This window comes from Dermochelys coriacea, chromosome 5, assembly GCF_009764565.3.
Source record: "Dermochelys coriacea isolate rDerCor1 chromosome 5, rDerCor1.pri.v4, whole genome shotgun sequence".
In the NCBI taxonomy this organism is placed as follows: Eukaryota; Metazoa; Chordata; order Testudines; family Dermochelyidae; genus Dermochelys; species Dermochelys coriacea.
The window spans coordinates 125,403,871-125,417,761 of NC_050072.1; the positions used below are offsets into that span (position 1 = coordinate 125,403,871).

At 46.2% G+C, this 13,891-nt stretch overlaps 1 protein-coding gene across 2 annotated transcripts in view; it reads left to right on the forward strand.

The window, feature by feature from the left end:
• The first annotated feature begins 641 nt into the window (after nucleotides 1-641).
• The window catches only part of LOC119856359 (stimulated by retinoic acid gene 6 protein-like), a 34,472-nt gene continuing 21,222 nt past the window's right edge, over nucleotides 642-13,891 (forward strand). The window contains exons 1-7 of one of the 2 annotated variants that reach the window (XM_043514835.1): nucleotides 674-917; nucleotides 5,555-5,722; nucleotides 6,776-6,851; nucleotides 7,947-8,047; nucleotides 10,020-10,150; nucleotides 12,463-12,583; nucleotides 13,797-13,842. In XM_043514835.1, the coding sequence (XP_043370770.1) occupies nucleotides 6,816-6,851; nucleotides 7,947-8,047; nucleotides 10,020-10,150; nucleotides 12,463-12,583; nucleotides 13,797-13,842 (435 nt within the window). In that variant the 5' untranslated portion in view covers nucleotides 674-917; nucleotides 5,555-5,722; nucleotides 6,776-6,815. Of the gene's footprint in view, nucleotides 918-5,554; nucleotides 5,723-6,775; nucleotides 6,852-7,946; nucleotides 8,048-10,019; nucleotides 10,151-12,462; nucleotides 12,584-13,796; nucleotides 13,843-13,891 lie in introns of both variants that reach the window. The other variant, XM_038403761.2, reaches the window with a different exon arrangement.

The window sequence follows — 13,891 nt, forward strand, 5'->3', positions numbered from 1 at the left end:
TTCATTGGATGAGGAGACTGAAAATGCTCATGGTATTTATTGACCATTAAAAAGATCTGGGTAAGTGACAGTGTCAGATTTTTCAAAGAAGATGCAATCACAGAATCATAGAAATGTCAGGCTGGAAGGAACCTTGACGAGTAATCAAGTCCAGCCCCCTGCAGAGTGACAGGATCCAATAAGCATAGGCCACCCCTGACATGTTTACCCAGTGTGTTTTTCAAAACCTCCAATCATGGAGTTTCTACAACCTCCCTTGGAAACCTATTCCAGAGCTTGTGAAGCCATATCCAAACTCATACACCTACAAGGTGCTCAAGAGCTGGATACTGGGTTTCCTGGCTTAGAAGGATTTCAAATCTTACTTGTAATGGTCCTGAATTCATGTAACATGCACATAGAATCATAGAATATCAGGGTTGGAAGGGACCTCAGGAGGTCATCTAGTCCAACCCCCTGCTCAAAGCAGGACCAATCCCCAACTAAATCCCACATGCATTTTTATAAGGAGGAGCGCAGACAGTATAGTTAAAACTGGATTCATTTTCCAGTGAGAAGCCTGGCAAAAACTAACCAATCAGTCTCTGCTTCCATGACAGCTGGGAGAAAGCAACAAACTTACTGGCCAGTAAATGAGGACAAGGTCACTTCCCTTCCTTTAGAGTTACCCTGGAGTCAGTGTCTGACAGGATGTTTGCTTTCCTGCTGAGCGGAGCTGGGGTGGAGTAGTGAGGCCAGGCTTCTGTGCCCAAAGCAGGCTGAGAGGATAGCAGCACAGCAGCCAGGAAGAGGGTCCACCCAGTCTCTGACACCTACTGCTGCTGAGTTATTGCACACGTCTGCACCCAGCAGCACAGTCCATTCTCTCCCCGTGGAGCTCTCTGCTGCACAGCCAAGATGCCCTCTGCAAAGGCATGGTAAGTGTAAGTAAAGCTGGGAGGATGGGCTTGGCTTTGGTGGGTTAAAGTGCAGTTGCTCAGCTCCTGGGTCCACAAGGGCAGATTTTATATGGTACTTTCGACTCGTCATGCAAACGAGAGGTGTGTGGTCTGCAGAATCTAGTTTCTTTTTCTGTCTGGGTCACCGGCTGCTGCGATCCTGAGGCCTGCATTAATGAGGAACTAAAAGAAAATAAACCACAGCTAGAGCTAGGAGCAAAAGGAGAGACACAGCGGCGGGCCAGTTCTGAGTTCACACTGCTTTTACCCAGTAGAACTGCATTGGCTTCCATGAGGCACCCCTGATGCCTGCTGTGTGAGAAGAGAATCAGTGCCAGTGTCAACAACGGAGGTAAAACACTCACTGGGATGGGCAGCACTGCTTCCTGCTGTATCTGGGTTCTGCAGCAAAATGCACTCTCAGCCAAATCCCTCCCATATGGACACAGGCAGAGGCCTGTTAATGATTTCTACCAGCACTCCACTTGAGAGCCCTGGTCTAATAGATACCATCACAATCTGTAGAAATCCATTCTTTCTTCTGGGTATTTTTTCAGTAAATGTGCTACAGTTATTGGTAGTTTGTATTTGCCTCGATTTTGCAATAAGTGTTAAATTTGTATAAAATCAGTACATTCGATAATAAACTGACAAATAGTGATGCATGAAAATTATCCCATAGTGCTATAGAAACAGTGAAAAATGACTACACAGCAAAGTAATTGCTACTGTTCTAGAACAGACAGTACATGAAATTCTTGAACACCCATAATATTTTCATAAAACATGCTCATATCTAGCTGAACCATAAGTCATGGACTTCTTGCAGGAACCACAGAGTATAATTTTCTGGCCTGTGGGAGTCCAGAATAGATGGACATAACAGCCCTTTCTGGCCTTAGAATCTATAAGTTAAAGGAGCATCCAGTACAAACTATACATTACTGTCTCAATAAGAGTCCTAATCAACAGAACAAAGCACACAGAGGAATATTACAAGCTCTTTGCATGATGGAAGAAATCAAAGGACATTCTCTTCATTTGCCAACCTATACCCTTTTTCCAACATAGTCTCAGTGCACTGTCTCCCCAAGAGTAGAATGAGGTACTAGGTCCCCTGGTTAACTTGTCCCACAGGGGAAGGTGCTTAGGGATTTAGAAGGTCAGTATTACTCTTTCTACCTGTAACTCTAAAGCCATACAGGTGAAGATGCAAACTAGAAGGAAGTGTTGATGTAAAGGCCAGTCGTGATCAAACACAAAGTGCCAGGTCCCATTGAGCAGAGTTGATAAGATTAGGATTCCCCAAGCAGGACCTTTGCCTTTCTCTTGATTGCACTGTGCTGATGTTTAACTAGAGGGGGAAGTTTTCCATCTGTTGTTTATCGATGAGATATGATGCTCTAAAATGGACTCCTGTGTATGGTATAAGCACAGTATTTTCTGAAGACAATGCTAGATTTGTAACCCACCTGTCCAACACAGAACCAGAAATCCCCCCTCACCGGGATTCAGACTCACCACATTTCTGGAGGCAAAGCCGTCCCCACTTCTCATTTGGAAAGTCAGTGTAACAGGACTAAAGATCCCAACCCTCCATGAGCACAACTTAGCAGTTCAGTTTGTTTCAACAGCTCAAAGACCAGCTTACCTGCGAGAGAGCTGTGAACATGAGGAGCATTCTGGGTACTGCCATGCAAATGAACGCACTGCCTCAAGATTTCTATAGGAAAGGGGCCTTAGTGGTCTAAACTCCAGGGACAGATCCCAGCAAGGTTGACTTATCCCTTAATCCTCCCAAGGCAGATAAAATGCATGCCATACAGCGAGCTCTGGGGATGTTTCAGATGACAAGTTAATAATGATTTAGTTGGTGTTGGTCCTGCTTTGAGCAGGGGGTTGGACTAGATGACCTCCTGAGGTCTTTTCCAACCCTGAGAGTCTATGATTCCTACCTAGGGAGGTGGTGGAATCTCCATCCTTAGAGGTTTTTAAGGCCTGGCTTGACAAAGCCCTGGCTGGGATGATTTAGTTGGGGTTGGTCCTGCTTTGAGCAGAGGGTTGGACTAGATGACCTCCTGAGGTCCCTTCCAACCCTGAGATTCTATGATTCTATGAAGGTCCTGTGCTGTGTGGACACTAAAGTTCTCACCATGACACCTTTTGCAAGTGCAGAGGCTTTTCCCAGGGTCCTTGCCCAAAACGTCGTCATCTTGAAGCCTGATTCTGAGCTCACCCCAGTTTACACTCTTGTATCTCCATGACTTCTTATTCTTGTCTGGAGTGAGTGAGATCAGAATCAGAGCCCACTCTGTCCCCACACAGTGCAGCCTGCTTCACACCAGTTAGCTGCTGCTCTCAACCTCTCAGAGATGGCTGCATTTCACTGGTGGTGAATACTGTGTATGTAGCTTGTGAAGGGCTTTGGGACCTATCAGCATGGAAGGTGCTATGCAGATGTAAAATACTGGTACAAATTCTGTTTCCAGTTATACTGGAGTGAAACCCATTGTCTTCAAAGGAAGCTATACCTGTGCAATTGAAAGGAAATGTGGCCCATTGGGCCAGATCCTCAACTGAATAAATCAGTTAAGCTCCCTTGATGTCAGTGTGACTCTTCCATATTACAGCAGCTTTCTGTGCCAGGCCTCACTGCAAGGACACAGAAGACAACAGTTACTCTGCTGTATGTTGATGAAAACAGTTTTGTCCTGAGATGCATTGGAGCCAACCTCTGCTCCACATTTGCAGGGACTGTGAATTGCAAATATTTTCTGGTGTCTATTTTTGGCATTGCATCTGCTCAATCACTGTCTAGGGTTGTGTGCAACTGCATGTGTTGGGTCATGTGCAGTGCTCACTTCTCCAGGCCCACCCCTTTGGCACTGAAGAGATAAGTGGGAGCTATGCACTAGAAAGAGAGCTGGCACTCTAGAAAATGCAGGATGGGGTCAGACTGTGTTAACTTAGCTGCAGATTCCCCAGGGGCTGATGCCGGTCTGATGCTAATATGAGTATAGCTAATGTAACAGCAATTTTTTTAAAAGGCTCCACAGGCAATCTTGGCAGTTACAGGCCGGTAAGCCTAACTTCGGTACCGGGCAAATTGGTTGAAATTATAGTGAAGAACAGAATTATCAGACACATAGACGAACATTATTTGTTGGGGAAGAATCAAGACGGGCTTTTGTAAAGGGAAATCATGCCTCACCAATCTACCAGAATTCTTTGAGGGGGGTCAACAAGCATGTGAACAAGGGTGATCCAGGGGATATAGTGTACTTAGATTTTCAGAAAGCCTTTGACAAGGTCCCTCACCAAAGGGTCTTAAGCAAAGGAAGCTGTCATGGGATAAGAGGGAAGATTCTCTCATGGATCAGTAACTGGTTAAAAGATAGGAAACAAAGGGTAGGAATAAATGATCAGTTTTCACAGTGGAGAGAAGTAAATAGCAGGCTCCACAGGTATCTGTACTGGGACCAGTGCTGTTCAACATAGTCATAAATGATCTGGAAAAGGGTGTAAACAGTGAGGTAGCAAAGTTTGCAGACCATATAAAATTACTCAAGATAATAAAGTCCAAAGCAGTCTGAGAAGAGTTACAAAGAGATTTCACAAAACTGGGTGACTGGGCAACAAAATGGCAGATGAAATTCAATGTTGATAAATGCAAAGTTATGCATATTGACAAACACAATCCCAAGTAACTATACGAATAGAATGACGGGATCTAAATTAGCTGTTACCACTCAAGAAAGATCTTGAAGTCACTGTGGATAGTTCTCTGAAAACATCCGCTCAATGTACAGTGGCAGTCACAAAAGCAAACATAATATTAGGAACTGTGAGGAAAGGGATAGATAATAAGACAGTACATATCATAATGCCACTATATAAATCCATGGTACGTGCACACCTTGAATACTGTGTGCAGCGCTGGTCCTGCCATCGCCAAAAAGATACATTAGACTTGGAAAAAGTACAGAGAAGAGCAACAAAAATGATTAGGAGGCATGGAACAGCTTCCATATGAGGAGAGATTAAAAAGACTGGAACTTTTCAGCTTGGAAAAGAGACAACTAAAGGGGGATATGATAGATATTTACAAAATCATGATTGGTGTGGAGCAAGTGAATAGGGAAGTGTTATTTATCCCTTCACATGCCTCAAGAACTGGGGGTCACCCAATGAAATTAATAGACAGCAGGGTTAAAACAAACAAAAGGAAATACTTTTTCACACAGTACACAGTCAGCCTGTGGAACTCGTTGCCAGGGATGTTGTGAAGGCCAAAAGTATAATGGGGTTCAAAAAAGAATTAGCTAAGTTCATGGAGGATAGGTCCATCAGTGGTTTTTAGACAAGATGATTAGGGACGTAACCACATGCTCTGGGTGTCCCTAAGCCTCTGACTGCCAGAAACTGGGCGTGGGTGACAGTGGATGGATCATTTGATAATTGCCCTGTTCTGTTCATTACCTCTGAAGCACCTGGCATTGGCCACTGCCAGAAGACAGAATACAGGACTAGATGGACCATTGGGGAAACCCAGTACGGCCGTTCTTATGCGCATCTTCCTAGGCCCAGCTCCTCTCACCATTGTCCTGCTCCTCCAGCCACTGATCTCCACCCTATAACGGAGGGCAACACCACGGAGGCAGCCTAGCCCCACTTCTACACAGGCAGAAGGAGAACCATGTCTGAAGGACGCCTTCTCTATGTGGATCCCCATAGCCTGACGGGGATTGCGACTGGATCTCAGGGGAGCTGCACAATGAAAAGGGGTAGGAACATGCAAAGAAATCCAACTGGTGCAACTCTGCTGCCAGGAAGGCAAAGGCACAAGACTACCTACATTACTGGGGTCAGACAAGACTCCCAAAGAGGTGTGAGAATGGTCCTAAGGAATAGCCTGGGCAGGAAAAATCATTGTTAAAAATAGTGTGGATTCAGAAGAATGTTAAAAATCAATGGTTAAAATGATAATGATAGACAAAGAAGCACAGAGTGTAGAACCGTACATAGCTGGTGGCCATCTAGTCTAGTCTATTTCAAATTTGGAGAAGGGATCTAAGCAAACTGGCCTCAAAATTTCAAACTTGGGTGCCTGGCAGTAGGCACCTAAATCCGTATTTAAGCACTTAAGGGAAGGTGGTATTCTGAATTAGGCGCCTGCCACTCCCCAGCTCCTATAGAAATCAATGGGAGCTGCAGGTGCTCGGCACCTTTGAATATCAGGCCACGTTTATTTGTATGCCTCACTCTGGATTTAGGAACCTACCCTTAGCTTGGGCATTAGGTTTTAGGACATAACAGGCCAATATCTACAGTCATATCAAAGATACTTAAAATGGCAATAGACACCCAGCTAGTGGACCATATGTAGATGGGAGGACATACTAAATTTTTCATACAAAATGAAGAGGGAGAATCCATACTTTAAGTGCAAAACGGAACCCAACCTTACCTGTGGACTCATGGTTTGCTAGCCCCATACTGATGATCCTGACAGGAGAAGACTTACCCTTGGTTAAATACACGGACTTAGCAAACCCTATATGGAAAAGGTATTGATTTTGCAGTACTGAATATGGGAACTCTGAAGCAAACAGGGGAGTGTGGGGTGCCTCTTTGCATGTCAGAATCCAGAATTATCTTCCAGCTGGCTATCTCATAGCCGTGTTAGTATCAGAACCATTTGGATTTTCTTGCATGTGTGCACTGAGTTATTTTCTACACACTCACAATCAAAGGTCTGCTATTCAGAGAACATACTCCAGGAGAGGGGTTTGTGTGTGCTAAACGAATGTGTTTATTATCTGCTCATTTGTCTCCAGGGGCTGGCAGACAAATGTCACTTGTGAGAGTTCAACAGACATGGAGCTGATTCTGCATTACTCCCTTATTCCATCGGTAAGTAAACCAAGTCACCAGCAGCCTAGAGCTGCCATACTCAGCAGAAGTACTGTTGAATGTATCTTGATTATGTGCAATAATGGATCAATTGATTCCTTGCTGCAATCAGCTCTCAATTTAGAAACAAGCTACAATAGCATCAGACACGGAAACACTGCAAAATGCTGCCAGGAAACTGAAAAATGCTTACACCAATTTTATATGGGAAACAAGCCATCCTAATATCTACAAACATACATGTGCAAATTTCACAAATTTCAGTGTTCTCTCATATTGATTTTAAATATACTCTAAAACCTTATGTGTACACACAACTTGTGTGTGGGCTCTGGAGGGATTTACTTAACCTGTTTACTTTCATACAGTTAGTTTATTAGGCTTATTGCCTAGGGGAACTGATTCAGTCATATTTGCAGACACAGGGAGTCATTCTGGGTGGGCAGGATCCTCTGTATCTTTGTGGAACCCAAAGGATCTCTGCTTTTCATACTCACAGGACACCTTGGGCCCAGTTGTGAGATGAGTCTGACTGAGTCTGAGGGTCAGGTTTTTGTGGTGGTGTTCCCAGAATGAGATGCTCAGGTTGAGCAAGAATGTGACTGTCTGTCAATAACTTACACACTAAGAGGGCTTAATCACAGCCATTTACACTCACCTTTGGATTTGGTTCCCTGTATTATGGCCCTCTTCCTTACACAGAGGGCTGGATGGGATTCTCTTAAGGAGCATGTTAGCATCCTGCTGTAGTTGGGTAGAAGAATCACCCCACGAGGGAGAGGCTGAGGAGAGAAGTCAAAGTCAGATTGTCATCAATCCAAGCGGGGAAAAATCACATACTGGTGCAGGAAAGGCATGCTCCGAAATGGTAAAAGGAAACCAAGGAAACCTGGAGGCCTAGCAATGTGTGATAGTATCAGCATAACACCCGAGAGCATCTGGCCCCAGTAAGGGGCTCTGTTCTGTATTGCCAGTGTCATAGAGTCTATGATTTAGTGCATCTTCCCCATCTCTATGGTCCTAGTAGGCTGAGTTCTTTCCTAGAGTCAGTGGCTCCTACACTCCCATCTCACAGTTATTCTCCTTTCCTTGTAGTTTGCCATCATTTTGGTGCTGTCCTTCCTTGAAAGAAGAGTGAGCAGGAGTCAGATAGATGGAAAATTGCACCTCCTCAATGGCCGCTTTGGAATTGTGATGTGAGTCTGAGCATAACCCATTACGCCTGGTCCTGGCCATTTCCAAAGACATGGCTTCCCTATGCTCCCCTTAACTCTTATAGCAGGCTGCTGTGCTCTGGAGAGGTGGGAGGAGAGTGAGATGATGATGAGCTTTTAATTCAGGAAGCTCAGTTTGGAGAGGAAATGCCTCCAGCTCTTGCTGCTGGGTTTCACCAGAAACAAGAAGTCTGCTTCAGTCAGTAATTCAGATGCTCTGAATATATACATCTGCCACAGAAATATCAATAACATTATGGGCTTGATCCCCCTTTCACTGACACCCCGATTTACCCCAGGGCCACTCCATTCATCTCAGTGCAGTCACTCCTGATTTACCCAGAGTATCCGAGAGGAGACTCAGGCCCATTGTCTTTGAAGCAGGCCCAATGCCCTTTGCCTGTGGAGAGAGTGGAATGCACTCCCACATGCCTGGCTTTCTCCGCTAGTCACTGGGTCATTTCTGGAAAGGCTGAAATCACTTCTAGTGCTGCAGAAAGCTCATCCTACTGGAGCTCAGGGCCCCTGTGGAAGATGAGGGAGGGACTTCTAGTGTCCTCTCCTGTCTCTGAACAGCCATGCAGTGCTAGACACAGCCTCCCCATGGGTCCTCACAAACCTCTCTGCAGGAAGGGATTTGCTAACCCACAGCTGCATTGGGTGTTTTGATAAGCACATGTTCACCACATGCTTCCATCCTTTTGGAGTCTTATTAGCTAACTGGTCTCCATAGTCCTCTTAATTCAGACTGTGTGGAAAGGGATCCAGTCTGCAGAAATCTACTCCATAAAGGGGCTGATGGCTGTATCTGGAATATACAGCAGCACCCAGTTAAGGAGAAAACTTGGGGAGCCAGCCAGCAGTGCATATGGCTGTGAACATTCTGTGAAGGGGAAGGTGTGAAGCACTGAACTACTAAACACATGGGAACCTCCTTACTAGAGGGCCCAGCCATTTGTTACTATGAAGTGAGCTTTCGTTAGGCCCAGCCAATGCCTGTGTTTTCCCATTTGGGTCAAGGATGCCAAAGGACCCACTGAAATGTTTGAATTATTCCATAGAAAGGTACAGCTGTCTGCCAAGAGCTGGTTACTGCATCCCAGAGCAGCATGACACCGTGAGCCTGATGTCGATACAAAGTAAAAATGAACCAAAGGCAACCTGTTAAGTCCTTTGGGGTTCAAAGTAGGCACAGGTGTCCAGAGCATGGCAGAGAAGAGCGGCAGGCCCTGTGATGTAGTATAATGAGTGCTTTTCCTCTCACTGCCCCATATGCACAGCCATAGGCACCGAGTCTGTGGGTGTTCCAGGGCTGGAGCACCCATGGAAAAAAAAATAGTGTGTGCTCAGCACCCATTGGCAGCCAAGGTTTGGCTAGGAGTCAGGATTCCCAGGTAGTCTTTGCAGGGCACAGCCCATGCTGGCCACGAGGGCCTACCCATCTCCAGACTGATGCTAATCACGGCACATTTGACAGAGTCCTGCTGTCTCCAGGTCAATGGTGATGGCAGGGCCAGCCCAATAGGTTGTCAGTGGAAATTTGGCTCTGAAAATCAGAGCCAAAAGGAAGAGTTTTCAGGAAGAGGATGTCATAAATCAGGGAGATGGCTGGAGCTTTATTGAAGAGGTTGATGGAGGAGCCACAGAACTTCCAAAGGCTAGCACAGACCTTGACAGAGCTGTAACAAAGCCACTTCATGAAGGGAAACAGAGTCATAGATTCATAGACCAGAAGGGACTATTAGAATCAGCTATTCTGACCTCCTGTATGACCCAGGCCATGGAATGTCACCCAGCGATTCCTGTGTCAGGTTCATCACACCCTTTAGAAAGACAAGCAAAGGGAAAGGGGGTTAGAAGAGCGACTGGTGGCATTTGCAGTTAAATCAAGTCTGAGGAACAGAGCAGAGTGGGAACCTTGGATTCAGCAGCAGGAATTGCTCTTTGTTCACAGACCCTTGGATTTTGTTGGGACATTCAGCAACCGATGGTCATTTGGTTTTGCGTTTGGAGCTACAGCCAATAAAGTTATGTTCCTGTTTTCGGAAGGTTACCTGCCACTACAAGTGCCCCAGTGGGCCCAAGGTATGGTGCAGATCACACAAACCACAGTAGAGATGGGGGTATTTGTCCATCTTTTCCTTCTCTAGATCTTTAGTCTGGCACTTGGAGTAACCTTAAAACTGGGGAAGGGTTTTACCTGTGCCTACTTTGCATTCCTTTGCATGGCAGCCTTGTGTGAGGTCTAGTGGCTTCCCCATGCAATAATGCTGCTGGGCACGTGGCCTTGGACAAGCCTGGGAATGAGGTAAGGGCATAGGTCCAGGAAGCATTAGGGTGCTCTGGATCTGAGCATCAAGAAGAGCTGGTAGCTTGGGGTGGCTGTGGCCTTTCTCCTCCACCCCCATTCCTACCCCATCACCGTGGCAAGGACAGGTTGCCTTTGGGACATGTCACTTGGCCAAAGAAGATCATTCTTGTCCCCAACTCCAGTGGTCTCTGCCGTTTGCAAACTGAGTAATTCCAGTCAAGATAGTGGAGTTACTCTGGATTTAAACTGGTGTAACTAAGATCAGAGTCTGATCCTCTGTCTCAGGACCGGAGGACACATGCATAGCTGTAGCTACACTAGTGTAAATCCCAGTGTAGGGGTACTGCACCATTGTAAATGTAGGTTGGCGTCAGCATGGGATAGCAAGCCTTACACTAAAAGAAAAAGGAGTACTTGTGGCACCTTAGAGACTAACAAATTTATATGAGCATAAGCTTTCGTGAGCTACAGCTCACTTCATCGGATGCATCCGATGAAGTGAGCTGAAGCTCACGAAAGCTTATGCTCAAATAAATTTGTTAGTCTCTAAGGTGCCACAAGTCCTCCTTTTTCTTTTTGCGAATACAGACTAACTTGGCTGCTACTCTGAAACAAGCCTTACACTGCAAGCCCCATATTGCACCAGCATATTGCATCTGCACTGGGGTTTGCAAAGGTGTTTTTACTCTGGTACATGTGTCCCAGCATAGATAGGCGACACGTCTAGCAACTAGTATAGCCAGGAAAACAAAAGACCAATTTCAATGGTGACTTATGTGGTGGGTTAGTTACTTAAGAGGTACAAATGGGTCAGCATTAATGGACTTATATCAAAGCAATTAACTTACACCAGATTGGCCCTCAGCAGGTGTGCAAAACCCATGTAACCTAAATGCTGAAGAGGCAGAAGGGGAAGCGTAGTTGGAAAGCAGCTAAAAGGGGACTACTGTAAGTTAGGGCCTGGATAAAAGGTGTGTTAGCTAACACATTTTAACACACACATTCCAAAGCCATAGTGCAGACATGGCATACCTTAACATATGTTGACTAGTCAAGGGGAATCTTAGGGGGCAGCCGAGGTTACTCCACATCCAGCTAACGTTTTTGAATACAATTATCCCTGTCTACTCGAGGGCTTGGAAAGGTGTTACCATGCACATTTAATAAATACACCTTTTACTCTAGTGTGGACAGGTCTTTGGAGGCCTGCTCTTAGCTGCTTTTTCTGCTGTGTTGCCCCACCCTCCCCCTTGTCTTATAAATTATACTCATTTGCACGCTCACGGCCTGATTCTCCGCTGCTAGGCACTCTGTGTCATCACTGAAGCTGGTGCCAAGTGAGTTCAAAGTGGGTGTGAAGTACTACAATTCACAGTCCTGTAACCAGCTTGCACTCACTGGGCATGCTGACACAAGGCACAGGGCCATGGAGCCTCAGGCCCGCACTGTCTGTCGAGTTAGTGCAATGTGCACTACTCTGTGACATACTCCTCCCTTACTTGCTATTCTCCAGCCCCTTTACACCTCATGTGTAACTGCTTCCACTGGTCACCAGTAGATGTACCCTGGGATCACCAAAGGTGCTGTACTTGCTAACGTCAGGTAGGGGGTTAGCAGAGTAGATTTTGAATTAGTTTGTTCTTTTAAGGAAACTAGAAGATATTGAAGGTGTTTGGGTCGAAGGGGAGTGATGGGAAGGGCAGGGATGGGATTAGCAATGTCATGGGCATGGGGATTTCTCATTCTGTCATGATTTCCTGTATTTTTGTCACCTTCCTGCTCTGTCGGAAGGTCACTTAGCATCAAGGAGTCCTTGACAGTGAGAAGGTGCCCTGTGCATGTGTAGAGCTGCAGCTCGTTCAGCTGCAAGAGGAGACCAGGGCCTTGATTCTGGTCACAGGGGCCTCGTTAGAACACAGATGTAACTCCACAGACCCCACTGGAATGCATCCACTTTCCCTGCTGTGTCACTAACCAGTGAGAGGGGAGACTGGGGCTGAGCAGATATTGACCAACGGTAGTTTATGGCTAGACAAGGATTTCAGAACTGACAATAACAGCCTGGCATCATTTGCTTTCTCTCCAGCCATTGTGCTTCTCATAGGCAGCGCTGAAGTGGGCCTCTCATATTTCCCTTTCTTCGCCTGCCTCTCGACGGAATTCCGGATCACAGGGTCTGTACTGGGATTCTTCTACACTTTCATTTGGTAAGCCATGTTACCCTGAGATCCAACCCCAGCTGGCTGGGCTTAATCCTACAAAGCACTGAACACTGACTTCAGTGGGACTCCTTGTGCTTCAGTGCTTTGCTGGACCAGGGCCACAGTGCTAAGAAGCACTTGCAGAACTAAGCCCTGTTTGGGCAACTCATAGCTTTTCTCCACCCACCGCACTGTTTAGAGTATGTGTTCCGCATATTTTTATACCGGAGAGCAGTGTGCCGGGGACCCTGGCAAGCAGCCTGGGGTAGGGGGAGAGGATACTGGAGAGTAGCATGGGGTATCATGGCAGTACTGGAGAGCAGCATAGGAGATGGCGGGGGGGGGGGCACTGCAGAGCAGCATGAGTTGAACTGAATAGGCCTTAGAGACTGAACTCTCCCCGCCCATCCCTGGGGTGGCCCTTTCAGAGCTGGGCTGAGACTTATTGACAGAGCAGAGTGGGGAAGCCATTGGTGGATAAACAAAGGATTTCAGTCGCGAGGGTCTTTGCTCTGGCATTTTTCAGGAGTATTACATTTACACACACCCCTGTCCAATGCTTTGGCTAAAGGGACACTCACTTTTGTGGTGTCATTGCTGGGCAGGGAGGGTTGGAGTCTGCTTGGTCTATGGGTAAGTCTACACTGCAGCTGAAGGTCTAATTTCCTGCTCGTGTAGACACTCTCTTGCTTTGATAGCGTGAGCATGCTAGAGATAGCAGCAGCAGCAGCAGCAGCATGGTGGGCTAACCACCCAACTACAATCCTGTCCAAGATCCATGGTACCTAGCCTGTGCCACCACCTGCACCGCCGTGGCTGTTATTTTTTGAGTGCTAGCTCAAAACTAGCACCTGTACATCTACCCAAGCTGGAAATTACACCGCCCACTGCAGGGCCAGCTTACCTGATGTAGGCAGCATCTGCCATTTCAGCCGTTACAGTGTGTCAAGTTCACTTGAAGAATAGAAATTATTTCATAAATACCTTAAAAAACCTTGAAGGTAATTTTTTGCAAGTATCTCGAAATGCCTTGGGCCCTGATCCTGCAATCTGAATGCACAGCCCCACTCTCTCCAAAGGGGTGCAGAGGTGCTCTGCATGTGTCTGATTACAAGATCAGGGCTGGGGACCCTATGACAGAGGCCAGGCTGTGCACCATGAGATTGTGTGTGTTGTAACTACTGCCGTAGGAGTCCAGTAACACCAGTGTGTTTTCCAGGTTCATAATCACAATCACAAACATTGTGCAGTGCCCACATGGACAAGTAAGTTTCTATTTCTGTCTGATGGTGTCTTTATTTTATATGGTACAAA